At 37.0% G+C, this 19,261-nt stretch overlaps 1 protein-coding gene across 2 annotated transcripts; it reads left to right on the forward strand.

The window, feature by feature from the left end:
• The first annotated feature begins 1,642 nt into the window (after positions 1-1,642).
• On the forward strand, positions 1,643-18,809 carry LOC121380232. Of its 2 annotated transcripts, XM_041509059.1 has the most exons (3): positions 1,643-1,810; positions 6,681-6,809; positions 17,102-18,809. In XM_041509059.1, the coding sequence occupies exon 3, from the start codon at positions 17,134-17,136 to the stop codon at positions 18,463-18,465; it is 1,332 nt and encodes a 443-aa protein (XP_041364993.1). In that variant the 5' UTR covers positions 1,643-1,810; positions 6,681-6,809; positions 17,102-17,133; the 3' UTR covers positions 18,466-18,809. The 2 variants fall into 2 exon arrangements, with proteins under 2 accessions (XP_041364993.1, XP_041364992.1); XM_041509058.1 differs by lacking the exons at positions 1,643-1,810; positions 6,681-6,809 and adding an exon at positions 9,462-9,571.
• Positions 18,810-19,261: the final 452 nt, after the last annotated feature.

The following is a 19,261-nucleotide window of genomic DNA, read 5'->3' on the forward strand; positions in this document are numbered from 1 at the left end:
AAATTCTTTGTCTCTGTGTTAAATGTTTGTGGCATTTAAAAAAACAACAAAACCCCAAAACAAACCTTTAAAATGTTATGGACCTTTAAACCATTCTTTTTAATGAATTTTAGATGTGGCACAAAGGATAGCTTCCTGTCAAGTATACCCCCAAGAAATTTAGTCTCCTCCACCACTGGAATCGGACTTTTGTCCAGAAACAGCTACAGGTGTAAATGGAGACATCTTTTCTGACTAATTGAAAGTCATTGTCAATCGCCCATTGGTGAAGCTTATTCAAACCAAGCTGCAACTGACGTTCCATAATACTCATATTGGACTAATCTGTTGTAAATCTGAAAATCATTCACATACAACGAGCAATCAACACCAGGTTTCAAATGTTGGGTGATGCTGCTAATTTTCACAGAAAATAGATTAAATGACAAGATGCAACATTGAGCTACACCCATCTCTTGCGGGTGGGTATCTAAGAAAGTGGATCCCACTCGTACCTTGAAAGACTTTATTTTTTAAAGAAACGAGATACAATCAGGTATATGACCTCTTAGTATCATGCCATTATAAACTCTTTCAAAACGCCATACTTCCACGTGGTATCATAAACCTCCAGGTAAAAAAAAAAAGACTGCTACCAAATGGTGGTTATGGATGAAACCTTCCCTAAAATAAAAATCGAATCTAACAAGAAGATTAACCGTGCTACGTCTAGATCTGAACCCTTTATTTTACGTATCCTAGTCCCAACAGAATTCAACCTGTAGACGTAGATGATTTCTTGCTCTATCTGCTTGTTTTACGAGCCTTTGCCTGAGCACCGTAAAGGATTGGGGACAAAGGGTACGACAGGTACTTTTAAGTATCCAGCCTTAATAGAGTCTGGAAGCAGCGGCTTGTTAAATGTAAGGATTAAAGGCGCTCAATCACAGATTTAGTGGGCCTTATTTGTTTAAATATGGATTATAAATGACAATTACATTAATTTGAAATACCACACCTTGCTATTGTATCACCCAGAACATTTTAATTGAACCATGATTGAGGGAATCCCATGACAACCTGTGAGCAGCTTCATTTTTAAAAATTGGAACTCTTTTATCAGGAGTCTGAAACGTACGACAAACCCGAGTATTGATGAGGCTATATATACGAAAGCCGTGTAAAGTACCTTTGAATTGTATATACAGTGCACGGCCGCCGTAGAGACTTCAAAATAATTTAAAATATATTATTTCTTGACAACACCCCCCCCCCCCCAAAAAAAAAAACCCCCCCCCCCCCCCCCCCCCCCCCCAAAAAAAAAAAAAAACGGCGAATACGCTGAAATAAAATAATAAATAGTTGGAAATATAAACTGTTTATTATTATTATTTGTTTTATTTATTAGGTTTATTTGGTTTAATTTTTTTTTTTTTTTTTTTTTTTTTTTTTTTACGGAGCAATCGTACACAGGACCACTGCGGGCGCGTTTGCAGAAATTTTAGCAGGGGGGGGGGGGTCTAGACTGAGGTGAGCAACGTTTATAGGGGGTGACACGCTCCGCCGGACAATTTATCGGGGGGGGGGGGGGGGGACAGAAAATAAAATTTGCTTAAGCAGGGGATTGAGCAAGCGATTATTATTATTATTTATTTTTATTTTATTTATTTTGGGGGGATGAGTGGAGAGCGAGGGTTATTTTGTTTTTTAATTTGTTTGTTGTTGTTTTGTTTTTGTTTTTTTTGTGTGTTTTTTTATGGAGCTCCTTACACAGTACCACTGCAGACGCGTGTGCAGGGATTTTAGCAGGGGGGAGGAGGTCTACACGAAGGTGAGCGAAGTTTACGTTGAGGGGTCCAGACATGTTTTCCGAAAAATGTATTACAAAAAAATTTGCTTGTACAAGGATATGGGTATGTGCCTGCACAGACAAAAAACATTGTGGCACAATAATTTTTGCTTAATACACAACATAATGTCCTCTAACCGTACTGATCTGCGAAACTAGCTAGACTGTTAGTACTGTTCCCAAGTCATAGTTATTAATTATGCTTATCTGTAACAATAATGGTACATTGACGGTTCGAAAACACGCTGCTTAAGAATTAGTTTGTCCTATCTGCACTTTTTCGAAATGTTGGGAAATTCAGTTTGAAAGTTTGAGGTGTTGGTATTGCTAAATAAGCTTTTATTACAAGGCACCAGGTATATCATGTGCATTTTTAACTTGAACACTGTCAATTGGGCATATAAAACTCGACAAAATATTAGTAAATACTCCAAAACAACAAAATAAGACTGAGATAGAACATAATAATTACAACAAATGAAACTTACGCAGTAAATTATACTATTCTATCTGCTTTACAATAGATTTGCCCATAGGTTTGTTATAAAGTGGAATAGTCAATGAAAATTTCACATTTTCTTTATCCTGCAACTTCCAGTAAGTGAAAACATATTTCGTAAAGATCAAATATACTTTAATAAATTATATCCATGTAACAAATAAAAAAACACATTTTACATGCAAAAGAAAAAGGATCCGATGGTAAAGAACTACAACATGTACATGTAATCTCGACTGTTGTAAACAAGAGAATCATGATTTAGACGGTGGTAGGTACAACTGTAACTATAACTGTAAACGTAAATGTAACTGCAAACTTTAACTATAACTTCATCTGCAACTGAAACTGCAACTGCAACTTCAACTAACTGTACCTATAATTGTGTCTGTAACTATACATGTAGGATGGACTGCATGTATGCCTTGTTATCTAATGGCATGAATTTAAGCATGGATTTATGATCTTGTCTTTTCTGAACTGTGGAATCGGTTTTAACACAGACGGAGTAGGGAGTTGGAACTTAGTGTTTTGGTTTCTTGCTTTTTGTCGAAGATTACCTTCATCTTCCTCACCTTAAAATATGCTACTTTGGGTTTCTGAGATGAAATACTGATCATTTTCAATTTTGTGAAGGGTATATCATGAAACTTTAGGCATTTTGATATAGACTGATAATCTAAGAACATGTTGGCTTTCATTTGAATGATGACCATAGGCTGTCTACCGACTTGTTTCAATAAACGAACAAAACTCAATGGGCTATATTGCTCTTTGACCTTTAATGTCGTTTCCTTCAATTTTGCTATGGAGATTATCTACTTCCTGAATTGAAGAGAGCCCTGGTTCACAAAAGATTTGCTGAATAATTTGGACTCTAGATCTGGCGATAAACTATTTCAATGCTGTGAGCGTGATAGAGTTTTTGTTTTGCATGACACATGAATCGGACAACAAAATAATGTTGTTTTTTTATCTCGGGGAAATCTGTTACAAACCTATCTAGGATTGCAATCAGTGCACTTGCCTACAACAACAATAAACTTGTCATGACGCGGGAACAAGTTCAATGACATTTCAGCAGAGGATCCAAGGGGTGCGAATGACAATTTTTATTCTGAATACATTGTAATGAAACTTTGCATGTGTTTACTTTGACATTCCATTTTGGTTACAAACACAATAAACTTGTTCTTGGAGATATATTTGTACCTGATTTCAATAGATTAAAATGACCGGTTCTGAACTTACCATCATCAAAGGATTTTGGTGTCACATGTCATATTTGATAACATATGACTGGTCAGTTAAGATAGAACAGTTTAGGATCGAGTGATTATTTTGAGATAGAACAAAATAATTCCGTTAATATATTTATTACTAGTAACAGTTTGCACCTGAAACCGGTTTCATCTTCAAGATTATAATGTCAGCTTTTCAATAATACCCATAATTCCATTTGACCCAATTTCGTCAATAGAACAGTATAATTCTAAAGCAGCGAACAGATAATACGTTTCCTTCCGACTGTTTCCCGTTACAAGCCCCCGCTGTTAGTTTGTGTACGTCCGTAGTTGGTGTGTATTTATTTTCTTTTTCAGATAATCTCAGAAGCTGATAATTTTATTTATTTATATGTATTCGTTCATTCATATATAATAATAATAATTATAATAATAATAATTATTATTATTATTATTATTATTATATAGTACTGCAGGGGCAATATTACGCTATTCATATACGGTAGCAGGGTAAAATGGGTATGGCGTCATACCCAAATTTTATTGCAAATTTTTTAAGTTAACCTTGACAAAATTAATGACTCTTTATTATTACTGTGTGATTTTCATAACCCTAACCCTAACCCTAAACCTGACCCATATTATTTTGGGGGGAGGCCCCCATACCCCCTATCGACTGATGTTGCATTCAGCAAACACATTGTAAATATTTAATTTCATAGCGCCATACCCAAAAAATTCTTTCCGGCAGAAACACTGGGTAGGTGTCTATGGAAAACGTACACAAAAGGGTCCGCTAGATTCATATTCAACCCCCATTCCCCTGTTTGTACTTAGTATGTATTCCTCTTGTTCCAAGTGGTTCGGCAATATGGATCAATCAAATACTTATTTACCGCCTATATACATTTTTGCTGTGTTTATAGGCAGCCCTCGTTAGCGGAGGCCATATACACGGCCGTCGTATATATAGCCACTTCGTACATAAACACCGTCTAGTACACAGTATTCTTTAAAAATGTAGTAATTCCTATTCCAAGCCATTTGTAATTACCCATGGGGTTATGGTATATTTTATATAATAATAAATTTGACAAACTGAAAAATGAATGCGGTGTTTAGATGTTTAGATTTTTCCGCGAACAAACGATAAATTTATCTGTACATGTAAAGGCCTAACTATTCGAATCGTCGCCATTTAAAATGCTTCTGTTGCTAAAATTAATTAACGTATAAGCTTATTATCATTCAGTACATGTTTATATATCTTTTTATAACTTATTTTCATTGTTTTTCTTTCGATTTACCCTACGTCGCATAGGACGGTCAAGCGTTCTCGTTACACGAGCTTGGCAAATCGTTTTGACATTGCAGTTATTCGGGGGACCGGCCTCGGTGGCGTCGTGGTTAGGCCATGGGTCTACAGGCTGGTAGGTACTGGGTTCGGATCCCAGTCGAGGCATGGGATTTTTAATCCAGATACCGACTCCAAACCCTGAGTGAGTGCTCCGCAAGGCTCAATGGGTAGGTGTAAACCACTTGCACCGACCAGTGATCCATAACTGGTTCAACAAAGGCCATGGTTTGTGCTATCCTGCCTGTGGGAAGCGCAAATAAAAGATTCCTTGCTGCCTGTCGTAAAAGAGTAGCCTAACAAATCTTTTCGTCACTCACTCCTTCCAGATCTCGAGATCGAATGACACCCTTTGAAAAGTTAAGGGACGCGTTTTCACTGACTTTGATTAGTATCTTGCACAGTAACTTTAATTTTAAAAACATTTCTCAACTTATTTACATTCTTTGACTCACTAGCCAATCCTTGAATTCCTTTTTGAAGGGCGGGACGTAGCCAAGTGGGAAAGCGTTCGCTCTATGCGCGGTCGGTCTGGGGTCGATCCCCGTCGGTGGGCCCATTGGGCCGTGGTATGTACTACCCTGTTTGTGGGATGGTGCATATAAAAGAACCCTTGCTCGAAAAGAGTAGCCCATGAAGTGGCGACAGCGGGTTTCCTCTCTTTATATCTGTGTGGTCCTTAACCATATGTCTGACACCATATAACCGTAAATAAAATGTGCAGTTGTCGTGGACAGATGGTGAGGAATCCAAAATCTCGGTGTGGACCCTTTTCAGGATCCCATCTAATGTTTTTCATTTTTGTTTAGCCATATTATTGAATAATTATTCTTCAATCAACAGAAAGAAATGTTTTATTTAACGACGCACTCAACACATTTTATTTACAGTTATATGGCGTCAGACGTATGGTTAAGGACCACACAGATATTAAGAGAGAAAAACCGCTGTCGCCACTTTGTGGGCTACTCTTTTCAATTAGCAGCAAGTGTTCTTTTATATGCACCATCCCACAGACAGGGTAGTACATACCACGGCCTTTGATATATCCAGTCGTGGTGCACTGGCTGGAAAGAGAAATAGCCCAATGGGCCCACCGAAGGGGATCGACCCCAGACCGACCGCGCATTGAGCGAGCACTTTACCACTGGACTACGTCCCGCTCCGTTATTCTTCAATCAAGCTCCCTTCCATTATCGAGTCCAACGATGGTACATGATGCTATGGATAACCAGTAGACATCTATGCCAGGGATACATGGTTCATATACTTGGGCAATGGAATGAACAGTCACCGGCCCCAAGAGCAACAGTTACAAATAGTCTCGTAAAGCAAAGCTTGTTCTTGGCAAGAAATTAACAAAATGGGTTGTTTGCTCTTGAGCTTGGCGTGACCCAGCTGATTGATCAAGTTCAAGTTCTTTATTGCCTTAAGATTTACATCTTATCAGCATTAATAATAACATAAATATAAATACATCTATATACAATATGTACAAACAATGGTGGATAATAATAAATAATATAATTAATAATTCAATTACTTAATAAACAATAAGATAATTAAGTAACATCGAATTAAAATATTTAAATGATCAATACATACTTATAAATAACAATAATTATATTTCACTATTCATTAAATTACTATAAAATTACACTATTTTTTGTATTCTATTAATTAATAAAAGAATTCCTTATTATATTTGCCGTTATTAGGTATTTCCCAAGATTGTTAAGGTCTTTATTATTTCAGATCGGGCCTTCAACTCCGGGCCAATTAGATGTGTTGTCAGAAGTCATACCCGCAGGTATGGCCCAACTCAGTCACCGGCATCTCATCATCCATCTTCACGGGTAGCACCTCACAGCAAACCACGTTAAGGTGACAGCACACGCAGGGGCACAGAAGGTTGGCGATGAAACCTATAGTCCCCTTCGGCTGGACCACATCGCACAATATTATTAATTTTAGAAATAAGTATCTGTTTTTCATTAGAAGATTTCTTGAAAACTATTTTTGGAGACAATCTTTAATTCAAAAGCTAATAAAATTATATTATACTGTGGTAAAGTTTACAGGTATCAGGAAAGTCGTATGTTATAAAAAATATTTACTGTAAAAGTTTAGTGGGATGCTGAAATAAAAAAGCTACGCTTCAAAACTGATGTCAGCCCTGGGCCCCGTTCCACGAAGCGATCTTAGCCCTAAGATCAACTTAAGTGCATAGGCTAGCTATGCGGTTAAGGTAATCTTAGGGCTAAGATCGCAAATATAGTAGATGTTTTGGGGGATGCTGAATTCGAAATAGCCTTTTTGGATAATAACTTTGTTACTGTTAAATCGCTGCTAGTAGCTTTAATAATTATTCTGTTGGTTATTGTAACATTCTGTAAAACACTAATGTTTAAATATCTTTAACATGTACACTACGATCTGGCGACTCGGTCAGTTGCAATTATTGTTTAGTATAATAATCACAAATATATTATTTAGGTCATTTAACATCAATTATTAATGCGATATTAGTAAATATGGGGTGCTTCGTTCATTGTTTCGTTTTCTTTCTTTTTTTCTTTTCCCTGTGTCTTTTTTATCTCCTGTTTCGTTCTTGACTTACTTTTGTTTGACACTCAGCAGCTGATACATAAAATCATTGGAGACACTAAATTATGTTCAGGCATATAATTCCTTCTCAATTATTTTGAGGTGTGTAATTTTTCTGTCCAACATTTTGAAGATTACATGCGTGTGTGCAGGAGGTGTGTGGGGGCTGAAACCACTCCCGACTCGATTACATTTTCTTTTCTTTTTTTCCCCAATATATTTTCTAGGGAAGCATGACACGACCCACTATAAATTTCGCTCGCCAGTCTAGACACACACACACTTAGTGTTAGAGAGGAAACCCGCTACATTTTATCATTAGTAGCAAGTGATCGTTTATAGGCCTATGCACCATCCCACACAGGTTAGTACATACCACGGCCTTTGATATGCCAGAGTGGTACACATGCCAAGCAGGCATACGACTCGTAGATGAAATACTTTTTTTTACCTTGTGAAAACGTGAATGTAATATTGTTTCTGTGTGTGTGTGTGTGTGTGTGTGTGTGTGTGTGTGTGTGATTAGTAGCAAGTGACCTTTTATATGCATCATCCCACAGACAGGATAGCACATACCACGGCCTTTGATATACCAGTCGTGGTGCACTGGCTGAAGCGACAAATAGCGCAATGGACCCACCGACGGGGATCGATCCCAGACCGACAACGCATCAAGTGAGCGCTTTACCACTAGGCTGTGGACAATCACCAAAGCGACAGAGAGTGGTACACACACACACACACAGAGAGAGAGAGAGAGAGAGAGAGAGAGAGAGAGAGAGAGAGAGAGAGAGAGAGAGAGAGAGAGAGAGAGAGAGAGAGAAATAATATTTCATTCCCGTTTTTTCTCAAGGTGAAAAAAGTTTCATCTACAAGTCGTATGCCTGCTTGGCATGTGTACCACTCTGGCATATCAAAGGCCGTGGTATGTGCTATCCTGTCTGTGCGGTGGAGCATAGGTTTTAAAAGATCACTTGTTACTAATGATAAAATGTAGCGGGTTTCCTTTCTGACACTATGATAAAATTACCAAATATTTGACATCCAATAGCCGATGATTAATGAATCAATGTGCTCTAGTGGTGTCGTTACACAAAACAAACTTTTTTGTGATTGTCGGGCACTTGTCGTTTTGAGACGGCCCCTGGAAGACGGAATGGCTGAGTGGGCGATCATGTGATGCAACGTCATGATATAGGTCAGCGAACTTAGAATTTCTGCTGTCCGGAATTTGCCGAAGCTTAGCTGAATGTGGGTGCTGTCGGGTTTCTTTCTGTAGTGTGTGTATTAGTTATTAAAGGGACATTCCTGAGTTGCTGCAATTTTAAAAGATGTTATCGACTAAAAAAATGTTTCTACGATTAAACTTACATATTAAATATATATTTTTTTTTAGAATATTAGTGGCTGTATATTCAACGTGTTTCTGATCGTTCTAATATTTGTACTAGGTTCATTTTCATTTTATTTCCTAAAAAATATTTTTTCGTACGTACGAAATTATTTGATAACAAAATCCAGTTTGGGCTTCTTACACATATTAAGACGACCACACATGGAATATACAGACACTAATATTCTAAACAAGAAAATGTATTTAATATGTAATTTTTAATCGTAAAAATATTTTATTAGTCGGAAACATCTTACAATGCAGCAAACTCAGGAATGTCCCTTTAATATATGCAACAGTTGTAATTTATTATACACTATATTTATAAAAAAAAAAAATAAAAAAAATACGATACCCCTCTAAACCTCCCCCAAAGTTCCCTTGGCATTCTGCCTCATGTCGTCATGCCCCCTCAATGGGTTTCTGGATCCGCCACTGGTTAGACCAGTGGACCTTATTTTACGTGGTTGTTACGTGGAACAGAATAAGAGAAAAGTGAAACTAGGAATTATTTCCCCGAACTAGTCGGTCGACCCTATTTACAGTAATCTAACGCTGCGGAAGTAGGGAAGGGTACGTTCGATGTGTGTATGTAAACAATTTCAAGATAAAGTAGGCTACTTTATTATTTGATCCAAAATGTCAGGTAGGTAACCAGGTTATACTTGCTTTCTGTAACCGGCTGTATTGTGTCTGTGCGTGCATTTTTGTGCGTCGTGTGTGTATATTTGGTTTTTGCGGGTGGCCATATGATATAGAGCCGCCATTGACTGGTGGTGTATCGATGAAGTGTTCATTGTCTCAAACTCGTTGTCGATCGTTGCTCGTGTTTTTAGGCTACTTTGTTTAATGTTGATTAGAAATAAGTCACGGAAAGCAAAATCTCTTTAACAAAACTTGTGCAGTTAGTGTAACAATTTCTTATTTAGGCCTAATTTCAAATAACTAACATAGCCGTTTCCATAATGGGGTGCGTTTAAACGGTGCAATGTATTCGCTGGTCCATTTACTTCCTAGTTAACTTAAATTATACCCCACCAGGCGCGGATCCAGGATTTTTAAATAGGGGGGGGGGGGGGTGGCGAAGCGCCCGAGATTCCTAGAGGGGCCCACGAAATTTTGAAATTTAAGTGGCCTGAAACGCGATTTCCTCGCATCTGAGTAACAAAATAGCTATATTAGCGTATGTTTTTGGTATTGTCATACTGTTTTTGTTGTCTTCAAAATTTCATAAACTCTGGTCTCTTCTTTTTTTTAAAGTTAAAGTGGTCATCTCTCCTTCCCATATTAGGCTGGTTTTCCGTTGACTGCGGCTGTCGGTAAATGGGAAGAAATATCGAAACAGTTGTTTCAGTAATATATTAAAGCAGTCAGAAACATGTTTAATATACAGTCAGTAACATTTTATGCAGAAACATATATTTGTTATGTAATTACAATCATTAAAAAGTCTCTGTTGGTCGATACCATCTTAAAAATTGCAGCAAACTCAGGAATGTCCCTTTAAGACGATTTTCATGAACAAAATATAATTTAAAGACTCTTGGGAAATAAGTGCATTTTTGTGTAATTCCACTCTAGTGTATGCTATAGTTAAAAAAAATATATAACTTGACCCCAAAAATAGGGGGGGGGGGCGGGCCCCTTGGGCCCCCCACTAAATCCGCGCCTGCCCACTTCCGGACTTGAAAGTGTAAGTGTATTCACCATTACACCTACCTTTTCCTTCAAAAGTGTATATGTTATCGTCACTCAACGACCGCAATAACCGTGGTCTAACTAGACAAATCTCTCGGAAAAGGATGATGTAACTAGCTTGTACCACGCCCCCCATTACAGATTTATAGTGTAGCGTTATTAGTAATGTTAGTGAAAGTGTTACTTTTTAAAACAATGTTCTGATTTATTTCCTGCTGAACTATATGTGACCTGTAGGCGTAACTTTCCTCAGCCATTCAGCAATCGCTAAAATTTAGGTCAGACACGCCTGTGGTCTAACTATGGGTTATAACATTTTTTTAATCAAAGGGATCGACCCAAAGTAATACAAATAGAAATGTTTATATATATATATTTATAGTATGTTAAAATATTATTTACTAAACGGATTTATTTTGCCCCCCCCCCCCGACCCCCGGCGTATGGATTTTGGGGCAGGGTACAGGCCATCACTGCATAAAGTGACATCTGCTGATAGTACAATAGTACGCAAAGCAGTCTATTCTACTGTAAAATATATATATTCCCCTGAAACTGTCAGATATATACCATTATGGTTTTAAACGTCCAATAGCCGATGATGGTCAAATAAAGCAGCTAACATGTTGTACTTTTTTCATATTGCTGGCATCCGTCCGTTCAAATAAAAAGAAACTGCTGTCGACTTTCAATTATAACTGCCTGCAGCCGGATAATCGATTAGTAATTTATGCAGGGCCGTCGGCCCCCCCCCGATCTTAAAATCTGGTTTAATCTTTATTGAAATATCTCCGTGGAGCCTTGAAAATAGGTCGACGCCTGCGAGCCTGATTGATTTACACTTGGGGACAATGACGCTAACAAAGTACGCGCGGCTATGTGACTGCCGGCAGTCGCCTGAAACTGACGTCACCAAATGGTTTTGAGCGTACCGTGATGCTAACAGAATTACGTGCGGGTGATGGCGTGTTAAGTATAAACCCAGCTTTATTCTGTTCAATTATAACTGCTGAATTAGCATATATTTTAAATCTAATCATAAATTTTAAATATCTCCGTGGAGCCTTGATAAATAGGTCGACGCCTATATATATATATATATATATATATATATATATATATATATATATATATATATATAAATGATTGAAAATGTTTCATTTTCCATGAAAAAACGATATATTTAGGTGAATAATGGAAATACCTCAAGCTTTAATAATTTTCGTAGTACAAAGAATCAGCATAACTTTTATATGTTTTGTACCATATTGAACAAAGCTAAGTAGCAACATTATTTACTTTACTGAAGTCACTTGATGCATGTAAAACATAAATGTTAATTATTAACCTTGACCTTAAATACGAACTGCATTTAAATTAAAGACAATTTCCTTTTTATTTTATTTTTTTTTATTTTTTTTTATTTTTTTTTATTTTATTAGTATAGGGTTTTTTTGTGGGTTTTTTTTTGGGGGGGTTGTGGGTTGTTTTTTTGTTTTTTATGAGAAAACCATGTGTATAATAATCTTTATTATTATATAAAACAATATGATTAATATCTAAAATATCAGATGGTATAAATAGTACAAAAAAGGTTCTATTTATAATCGAGTTAAAATTAATTCTATACTTTTTTAAATTATGAACTTAGTTGAGATATCTCACCTTCAGTACTCAGAAGGTTCATATTACTATTTTTACTGAATACAAATGGATACATTTGATGTCAGAATGAATGCATGAAACAGTTACAAAAACATATGGTTTAAATAATTCACGTGTAGGTATATCAATAAATAATTACTAAGTTTTGTAATTTTAAGGTTTTTTATTCCCTCCTCTGTGGTTTTGAGAGAATGTTGTCAATAAATCCCAGCAGTGGGAAATTAGGTGATAGCATCACTTCAGCTTTGACTTTGTTCAGAACTTATTACAGATTGTACAGAAAATATCAACTATCTTACAGTAAAAATTTATACAGGTTAAGCAGCCCTGTATATATATATATATATATATATATATATATATATATATATATATATATATATATATATATATATGAATAATGCAATGATTCGTAACAATGAACTTTTATAGTAGATATATTGAAATCCAGATGGTATTTCCGTTGTTTCTCTTATATTTGATGAGCACGTGTTCACATTTGAAGGGCACGACTGCGCGACCGTTACTAATACTTTGTCACGTTCACACTTGTGGTGTTCGGTTGCAACGCATTGTCTTTTAAATCCTTCAACACATGACTAAAGTCTTTAGATATCCATATCAAATGGGGGAATGTAAAAGCATTTTCCCCTTGTGGTACACGTCCAGCTGTATTATACAACATCACCTGTTCTTAGACGTTTGTGGGAATCAGTAGCGTAACTGTCTCAAAAAACATTTCTCCTAGAATTTAAAATCTTGATTGTCCAAATTAAAATGTACAGAAAATGAAGTCCAATTAACTTTAAAAAAAAAAACATTCTGGCCTTCAAAGACATTTTTGTCCTCGCTGGCTTATTTTCACACCCACGACCATCTTTCACAATTCGCCGTTACAAAATAAGACGAAAATGGTTTTGCTTGGTGACACTTATCATTAAATTTTGCATATAACAAAGTTCAAACTATGTTTTCGTAATATTTCAACCAAAAGAACAAGCCATCTACAAAGCTGTAATGAAGAGAAGTAACTAGTAATGAGAAAATATGAGAGAGAAAAAAACCCAATTTTTTTTGCTAGCTGGAGTTGTAGGTGTTGATACCCGTTTTACGGCCCCTCCCCACCCCTTATTATTTTAAGCTAGATATACGATCGTACGTGGTCAAGTAAATCCTCTTTCTCAGGCAATCACAATAGAAATACCGAATTGTTGTAAGGTAGACAACTCTACCAGTAAACGACATTGTCATAACGTCTACTCTTCAACAATACTCCACCATTAATGCTAGAATGTGATATAAAACTGTGTTCTTTCTTTCCGCTGTGATTGTGTTCGCACGTGCTAAACGTGTAACCTCTGATTTAAGATTTAATTTCCGACAATCTTCGTTGTGTTCCGCCGGAATATACTACTATCACTACTATCTGGGACATAATTCACTAACTCGCAACTTTGCGATCTCGCAACTTGCAATGCTAAAAGACTTGGAAAGAGGATGCTTTGTTTTTTAGCAGAGCCTAAGAGACCTTTGTGAATTAGGCTCCAGAGCCCCGTTCTACGAAGCGATCTTAGCACTAAGATCACCTTAGTACATACGGTAACTATGGACTTAAGTTGATCTTAGGGCTAAGATCGCTTTGTGGAACGGGACCCAGGTTTATAAGGCTTAAAGTTACAGTCTCTGGTTACCATATTATAACATCATGTACAAATGTGAAATATAAGCTCAAATGCACTTTAAACAAAACTCGTGTGTGTTCGCTATAAACGGATATCGTCAAACGTATACGCTTGATTCGTCGCCTGTGCCGCCATAGCTCGGCAAAGCACAAACGACAGCCTGTTGTCAGTTTCAGTTAACACGTGCGTTTGCCGATTTCAAATTGTAGGTTCGTCTCAAAAAATTAAAAGAGAAATCTTGTGCTGTAGATAAAACCGGTTTGATCTTGACAACGTATTATCGACAGTCGTACCTATTTCAGAATTGATATTTTATAAAGTGTTAGTAGAACTTTCAAATTTTAGTTTGTATACTAGTAACACATTAATCATGTATATATTCTTAAAATAAAATATACTAAAGTAGACAATGAACGTTTTCACTTCTTAATTTTACGTGTTAAAATCGACAAATTCAAATAAATATTATTTCGTTTGGAAAGGGTAAAGTTGGGGGGGGGGGGGGGGGGTGTTTAACGACATCAAAGATAAAGCATATTGAATTAATAATCATCCGACCGTAAATAAAATGTGTTGAGTGCGTCGTTAAATAAAACATATCCTATCCTTCCTTTCATCTGCTGTTGGATGTCTAACATTTGGTAATTTTGACATATAATCTTAGAGCAGGGGAGGGTATTGGAGGTCGAAACCCTAACTTGCCCAAGCTTGAAAAAAATTGAAATGTATTTTTGGGGGGAGCATGGCTATACAGTCTATAACCCCAACCCCGCTGAAATCCCCGCACACGCGCCTTGGAAACCCGCTACATTTTTTATTTTTTTTAGCAAGGGATTGTTTATATGTACTATCCCACAGACAGGATATCACATACCATGGTCTTTTGTATACCCGCCGATGGGGATCGATCCTAGACTGACCGCGCATTTCCAAAAAACACCTTTTTAGGTCTGTGATGAATAAAAATAACATATAGTCTTGAAAAATATTACGTAAATCGAATACAGTACCCTCTTCCTCTACCCCTAGAGCGTTACGTAATTAGTAACACCCCCTTACATGTAACGCGTATGCCAACAGCTGGCCACTGTCAAAATTTAACGGCAAATCCCCCACTCACCGACCACTGGAAAGGCGTTGTACCATACCTCTATGGATATAAATATGTTTTGGAGATATGAGACGACCACTCAATCAAGACAGTTAAATTTGTTCAAAAATTGCGAAATCTCACGTGATCTCTTGTTGGGGAATTATATACTTGTGATAAGCTAATGAAAACCGAGATCGGTACGAGCCCGTCAAAAGTGTTCCACTTTCAAAATCATGGCTTTGTGTTTGACCTGCATAAGCCAGCGTAGTGAAACCAGTGCGGAGTGCGGCGTCATATATGCACCAAACGTAATTGGATTTTCTGTTCTATATGCTTAAATAATAAAAATATTCCAAGGAATGTAGTTTTAAATTATATTTGATGATGCAGATGCTTGGCTCAGTGGGCTAAAGCGTTTTACTTGTTTACAAAGTACAAGTTCTGTCGGCAGTGGGTTCGAATCCCTGACCTAATCTCACAAAATGTTCAAATTGCATTGTTTCGCAGGTGTTGATTCTTGAAAAATAATCTACACCTTGAACAATAGTATGACGTCACAGTGATAGGTATGGATTAATATTGGCGGTGTCACTCAAAGCCGATCCCATCTACATTTTAAAATATCTGCCTTGTAAATACTTGCACAAATGCATGGAGGTCATTTAGAATATTAGTACCATACTCCTGAGAAGTACCTTAAGCTTTCTCGAAATTGAAAAATACAAAAACTAGATGTCATTATTATAGCCAGATATGAGGGGTGGGACATGGAAGCCAGGAACACTCTATACCACATCGTTTTTCCATCATCTTATTATATTAGCTTGTAGGACAGGAGTTTTTTTGGGTGGCACTTCTCAATATAAAATCTTTCTTGCAAAACTCTAACAAGACAGTAATCAATTTGTGAAACTCGAGATACCAGACGAGTCTTCTGTTAATTATTTGTTCCATGTACATATGCAACCTGTAAGAACAATAGGGCGATATTTGATAGGCTTTGCTGGGTCCTTATAACCGTTAAAGGCGATCGAGGAGAAAGTATAAATACTAAAGTACATTTATATATGGTAGTAACTCGTCTGGCCCGTGAGCTGACAACCACAACTGATTAAGTTCAAAGTCAGTGGTTTTCAGAAAAGCAAGTTTTAAAGTTTAAAATATTCTAAAATGTCGAAAAGAAAGCGATTGTATTTATTTATTCATAATTATATAGCTTTGCATTCCTACTGTTACACGTATATCCATTAAAATCAACTGCAATTAAAAACAGAATGAAAGAAAAAGAAAAACCGAAAGAAGAAGTGAAATAGTGCACTACTGCAGAGAGCAGAGTCAAATGGACAGTTTGACGATGAAACGTGTTAATTTCACTAGAAAGACGAAGAGGTTAAAACGGTACCAAAGACAGTCAGTGCTGAGTCATATCAGGAATAAACAATAAATGTCTACCACAGAACGTTTTGAGTGTCATCAAGAATCGGCGAATGCCTAATGATGTGGGCCCCGTTTTACAAAGCAATCTTAGCGCTAAGATCACCTTAAGTGCATACAGTAACTATGCATATAAGGCGATATTATCACTAAGATCGCTTCGTAAAACAAGGCCCTGGTCTAGAACAATATGGCGTTGTTCGATATTGGCATACGTGTTACAAGCATGCGCTAAGGTATTTCATAAGTTGCAATATGCAGACACCAAAATGTGGAGAAGGAATATATGAAACATGCTAGTATGTCCACACCACCAAATAGTGCAGAGCAGGGAGTATATGATGTTTAGCTTGTCCATCTGTTCCATGTTCGCCCTTCCATAATGCACAACGGTGGAACTGAGAATGTCCCAAGAACACTTTTTTTTAGAATCTGTGATTTCGAATATAGCATGTGCATGTACTTTCAGGAATGGCATATATTAATTTGTATTTCGTATTTTCAGAGAAGAATTTCTGTATTTTTAAAGACGGTATGACTGTATGTTCAGACATTGTGACAGTGGCGTGTCAGTATTTAAAAATGATGTGTTTGTATTTTTCAGAAATCTCCGAAAAGCAACAGTGCGATTCATCAATGAGCCAGCCGGCAAACAATGAAACATGGGAAAAGTTCCTCATGCCTTTATTTTCATATCAGTGTCGAAGACCAAGATGTGAAAAAAAAATTGACAAAGATTCGCTTGTTGGACCATCGTCCATTTCGTACAATTTTGGGTCCAGAATAGACTTACAAAGCGGCAACAAAACATCTAAAAAGACACATGAGAATGATGAACAGAAAGAAGCATTTGATGATGATGATGATGATAGTGTCATTATTATACATGACACCACAAACGTAGACATAACGACAAAAGAACCATTGGATTTGATCAGTCCTTACACTTCCGGTTCCGACGATAATATTGTGTCGTCTGCAACAACAGTTCCTAGTAATTCTAATACGATCCAGACAAAGAAGATACAGAAAAGGTCTACCAAAAGAGCAGTAAACGATAACATCGTTGATAACGTCGCTTCCAAATACAGAAAGACAGATATTGGCAGCACAAAGGTGGAACAGAGCAGAGCTGAAAACAGCGACAGTTCCAAAGAGAACAAAAGTGGATTTTTAAACATTTTCAAAAGCTGGTTTACATCTGGTCAGGTACCCAGTCCTTCCAGCGGGATATCAACCAGTGACAGTGTTCTGTTAAAAGCAGGTCTTCCAAAGCAAAAGCTTCAGATGCGACCAATAATGCCCATAGACCATCGAGCTAAAACCTTGACCAAGTGGGACTTTTGGATGTTCAGCAGTTTGGTTAATTTTGAAGATGATGTTGAGAGGCTCATGGTTCAAACAAAATCCCTGGATGTATCCGTGGCTTCAGAAGAAATGAATACAGCAATCGAGGAAAGCCTCCATCTGCTGCAGACGTCACACACGCAGCCCGTGCTGGAAGACGTCTTGTACAAACAGTCACATGTCAGAATCCTTTTAACGGCCATTCTGCAAAAGGTCCGCATGAGATTAAAGTTCGGCATAAAAACAGAAGAACAGGTTGACCTGAAACACCTCCCGAACTGTAAGTTTGACTTCTTATTCCACACGCACGATGGAAAGCCGATCGGATGCATGGAAGCAAAGACGTCTTCTGGCATGAACAACAGAGCCTTCGCCCAAGCAACCATCCAGCTCCTGGTTCTACAGCAACTTGCTTGCAAGCACGACGTTGACATTTCGACTGTTCCCGTGTTCAACATTCTTACCGATGGTCAGAGATTCGTGCTGATGCAAGTCAAGGGAGATAAGCTGTATCTGGAGCACGTGTCGAAAAACGGAGAGGAAGTACTGAATATCCGAACCACGCAAGTGATGGAATCATTATTTAATCTGTTTGAAATGACACTAAACTGCATGCCCTGAGCATCAGTTACTGTGATTATAGTTACCTTCTACACACTAACAAAAATGACGGTCGAAAAGTAAAAACACTTTGCGAAAGCCACCACCTAAATATTTCTTTCCTTGTTTTCTTTTCTGTCCATGTTATTATTATTTGTTTCACTCGAACATACAAGCGCGCACGACTTTATATGTTTTAGTGTAATCTCTTTGGTTTTTAAATGTCCGCATATTAACAAGATGTACATGTATTCCACGTGAGCAGAATAATCCATTTGTGTCGATTTTTATCTTTTAAAGACGTCGTTGTAATTACTAGACGTAGAGGAACAGGTACCTTTAATAAAGTTACATGTTAAACATTATACTGAACATTGTCGTTAATTAGAATGCTGCTTTACCGAATGCAGCAGACTCCAAACATTCATTCCAATATTTCCCTATCTGCAAAATGTATACATTAATTTCCCCTCTTTCGTTTTAGTTAAAACAAACTTGTTAATTAATTAATTAATTAATTAATTTATTTATTTATTTATTTATTAAAGACGAAGCTAAAAGCGGGTGTAAGATTTTTTAACGAAGCGGTTAACTATAAGCGCTAGGGCCGTACATAGGTTTGGAAAAGGCGTTTACATTTATTTTAAAACTGTTTTCTGAAGATATGTAAGAAATACTACATTCATGTCCGTTATATACGGTGGCTGGGAAAGGACATCACATCAAATTATTTTTCTCGATCGATCAATTTAATATCTCGATCGATCGACTTACTATCTCGATCGATCGACTTTCTATCTCGATCGATTGACTTACT

Source organism: Gigantopelta aegis, chromosome 8, assembly GCF_016097555.1.
Source record: "Gigantopelta aegis isolate Gae_Host chromosome 8, Gae_host_genome, whole genome shotgun sequence".
NCBI classification, from domain to species: Eukaryota; Metazoa; Mollusca; class Gastropoda; order Neomphalida; family Peltospiridae; genus Gigantopelta; species Gigantopelta aegis.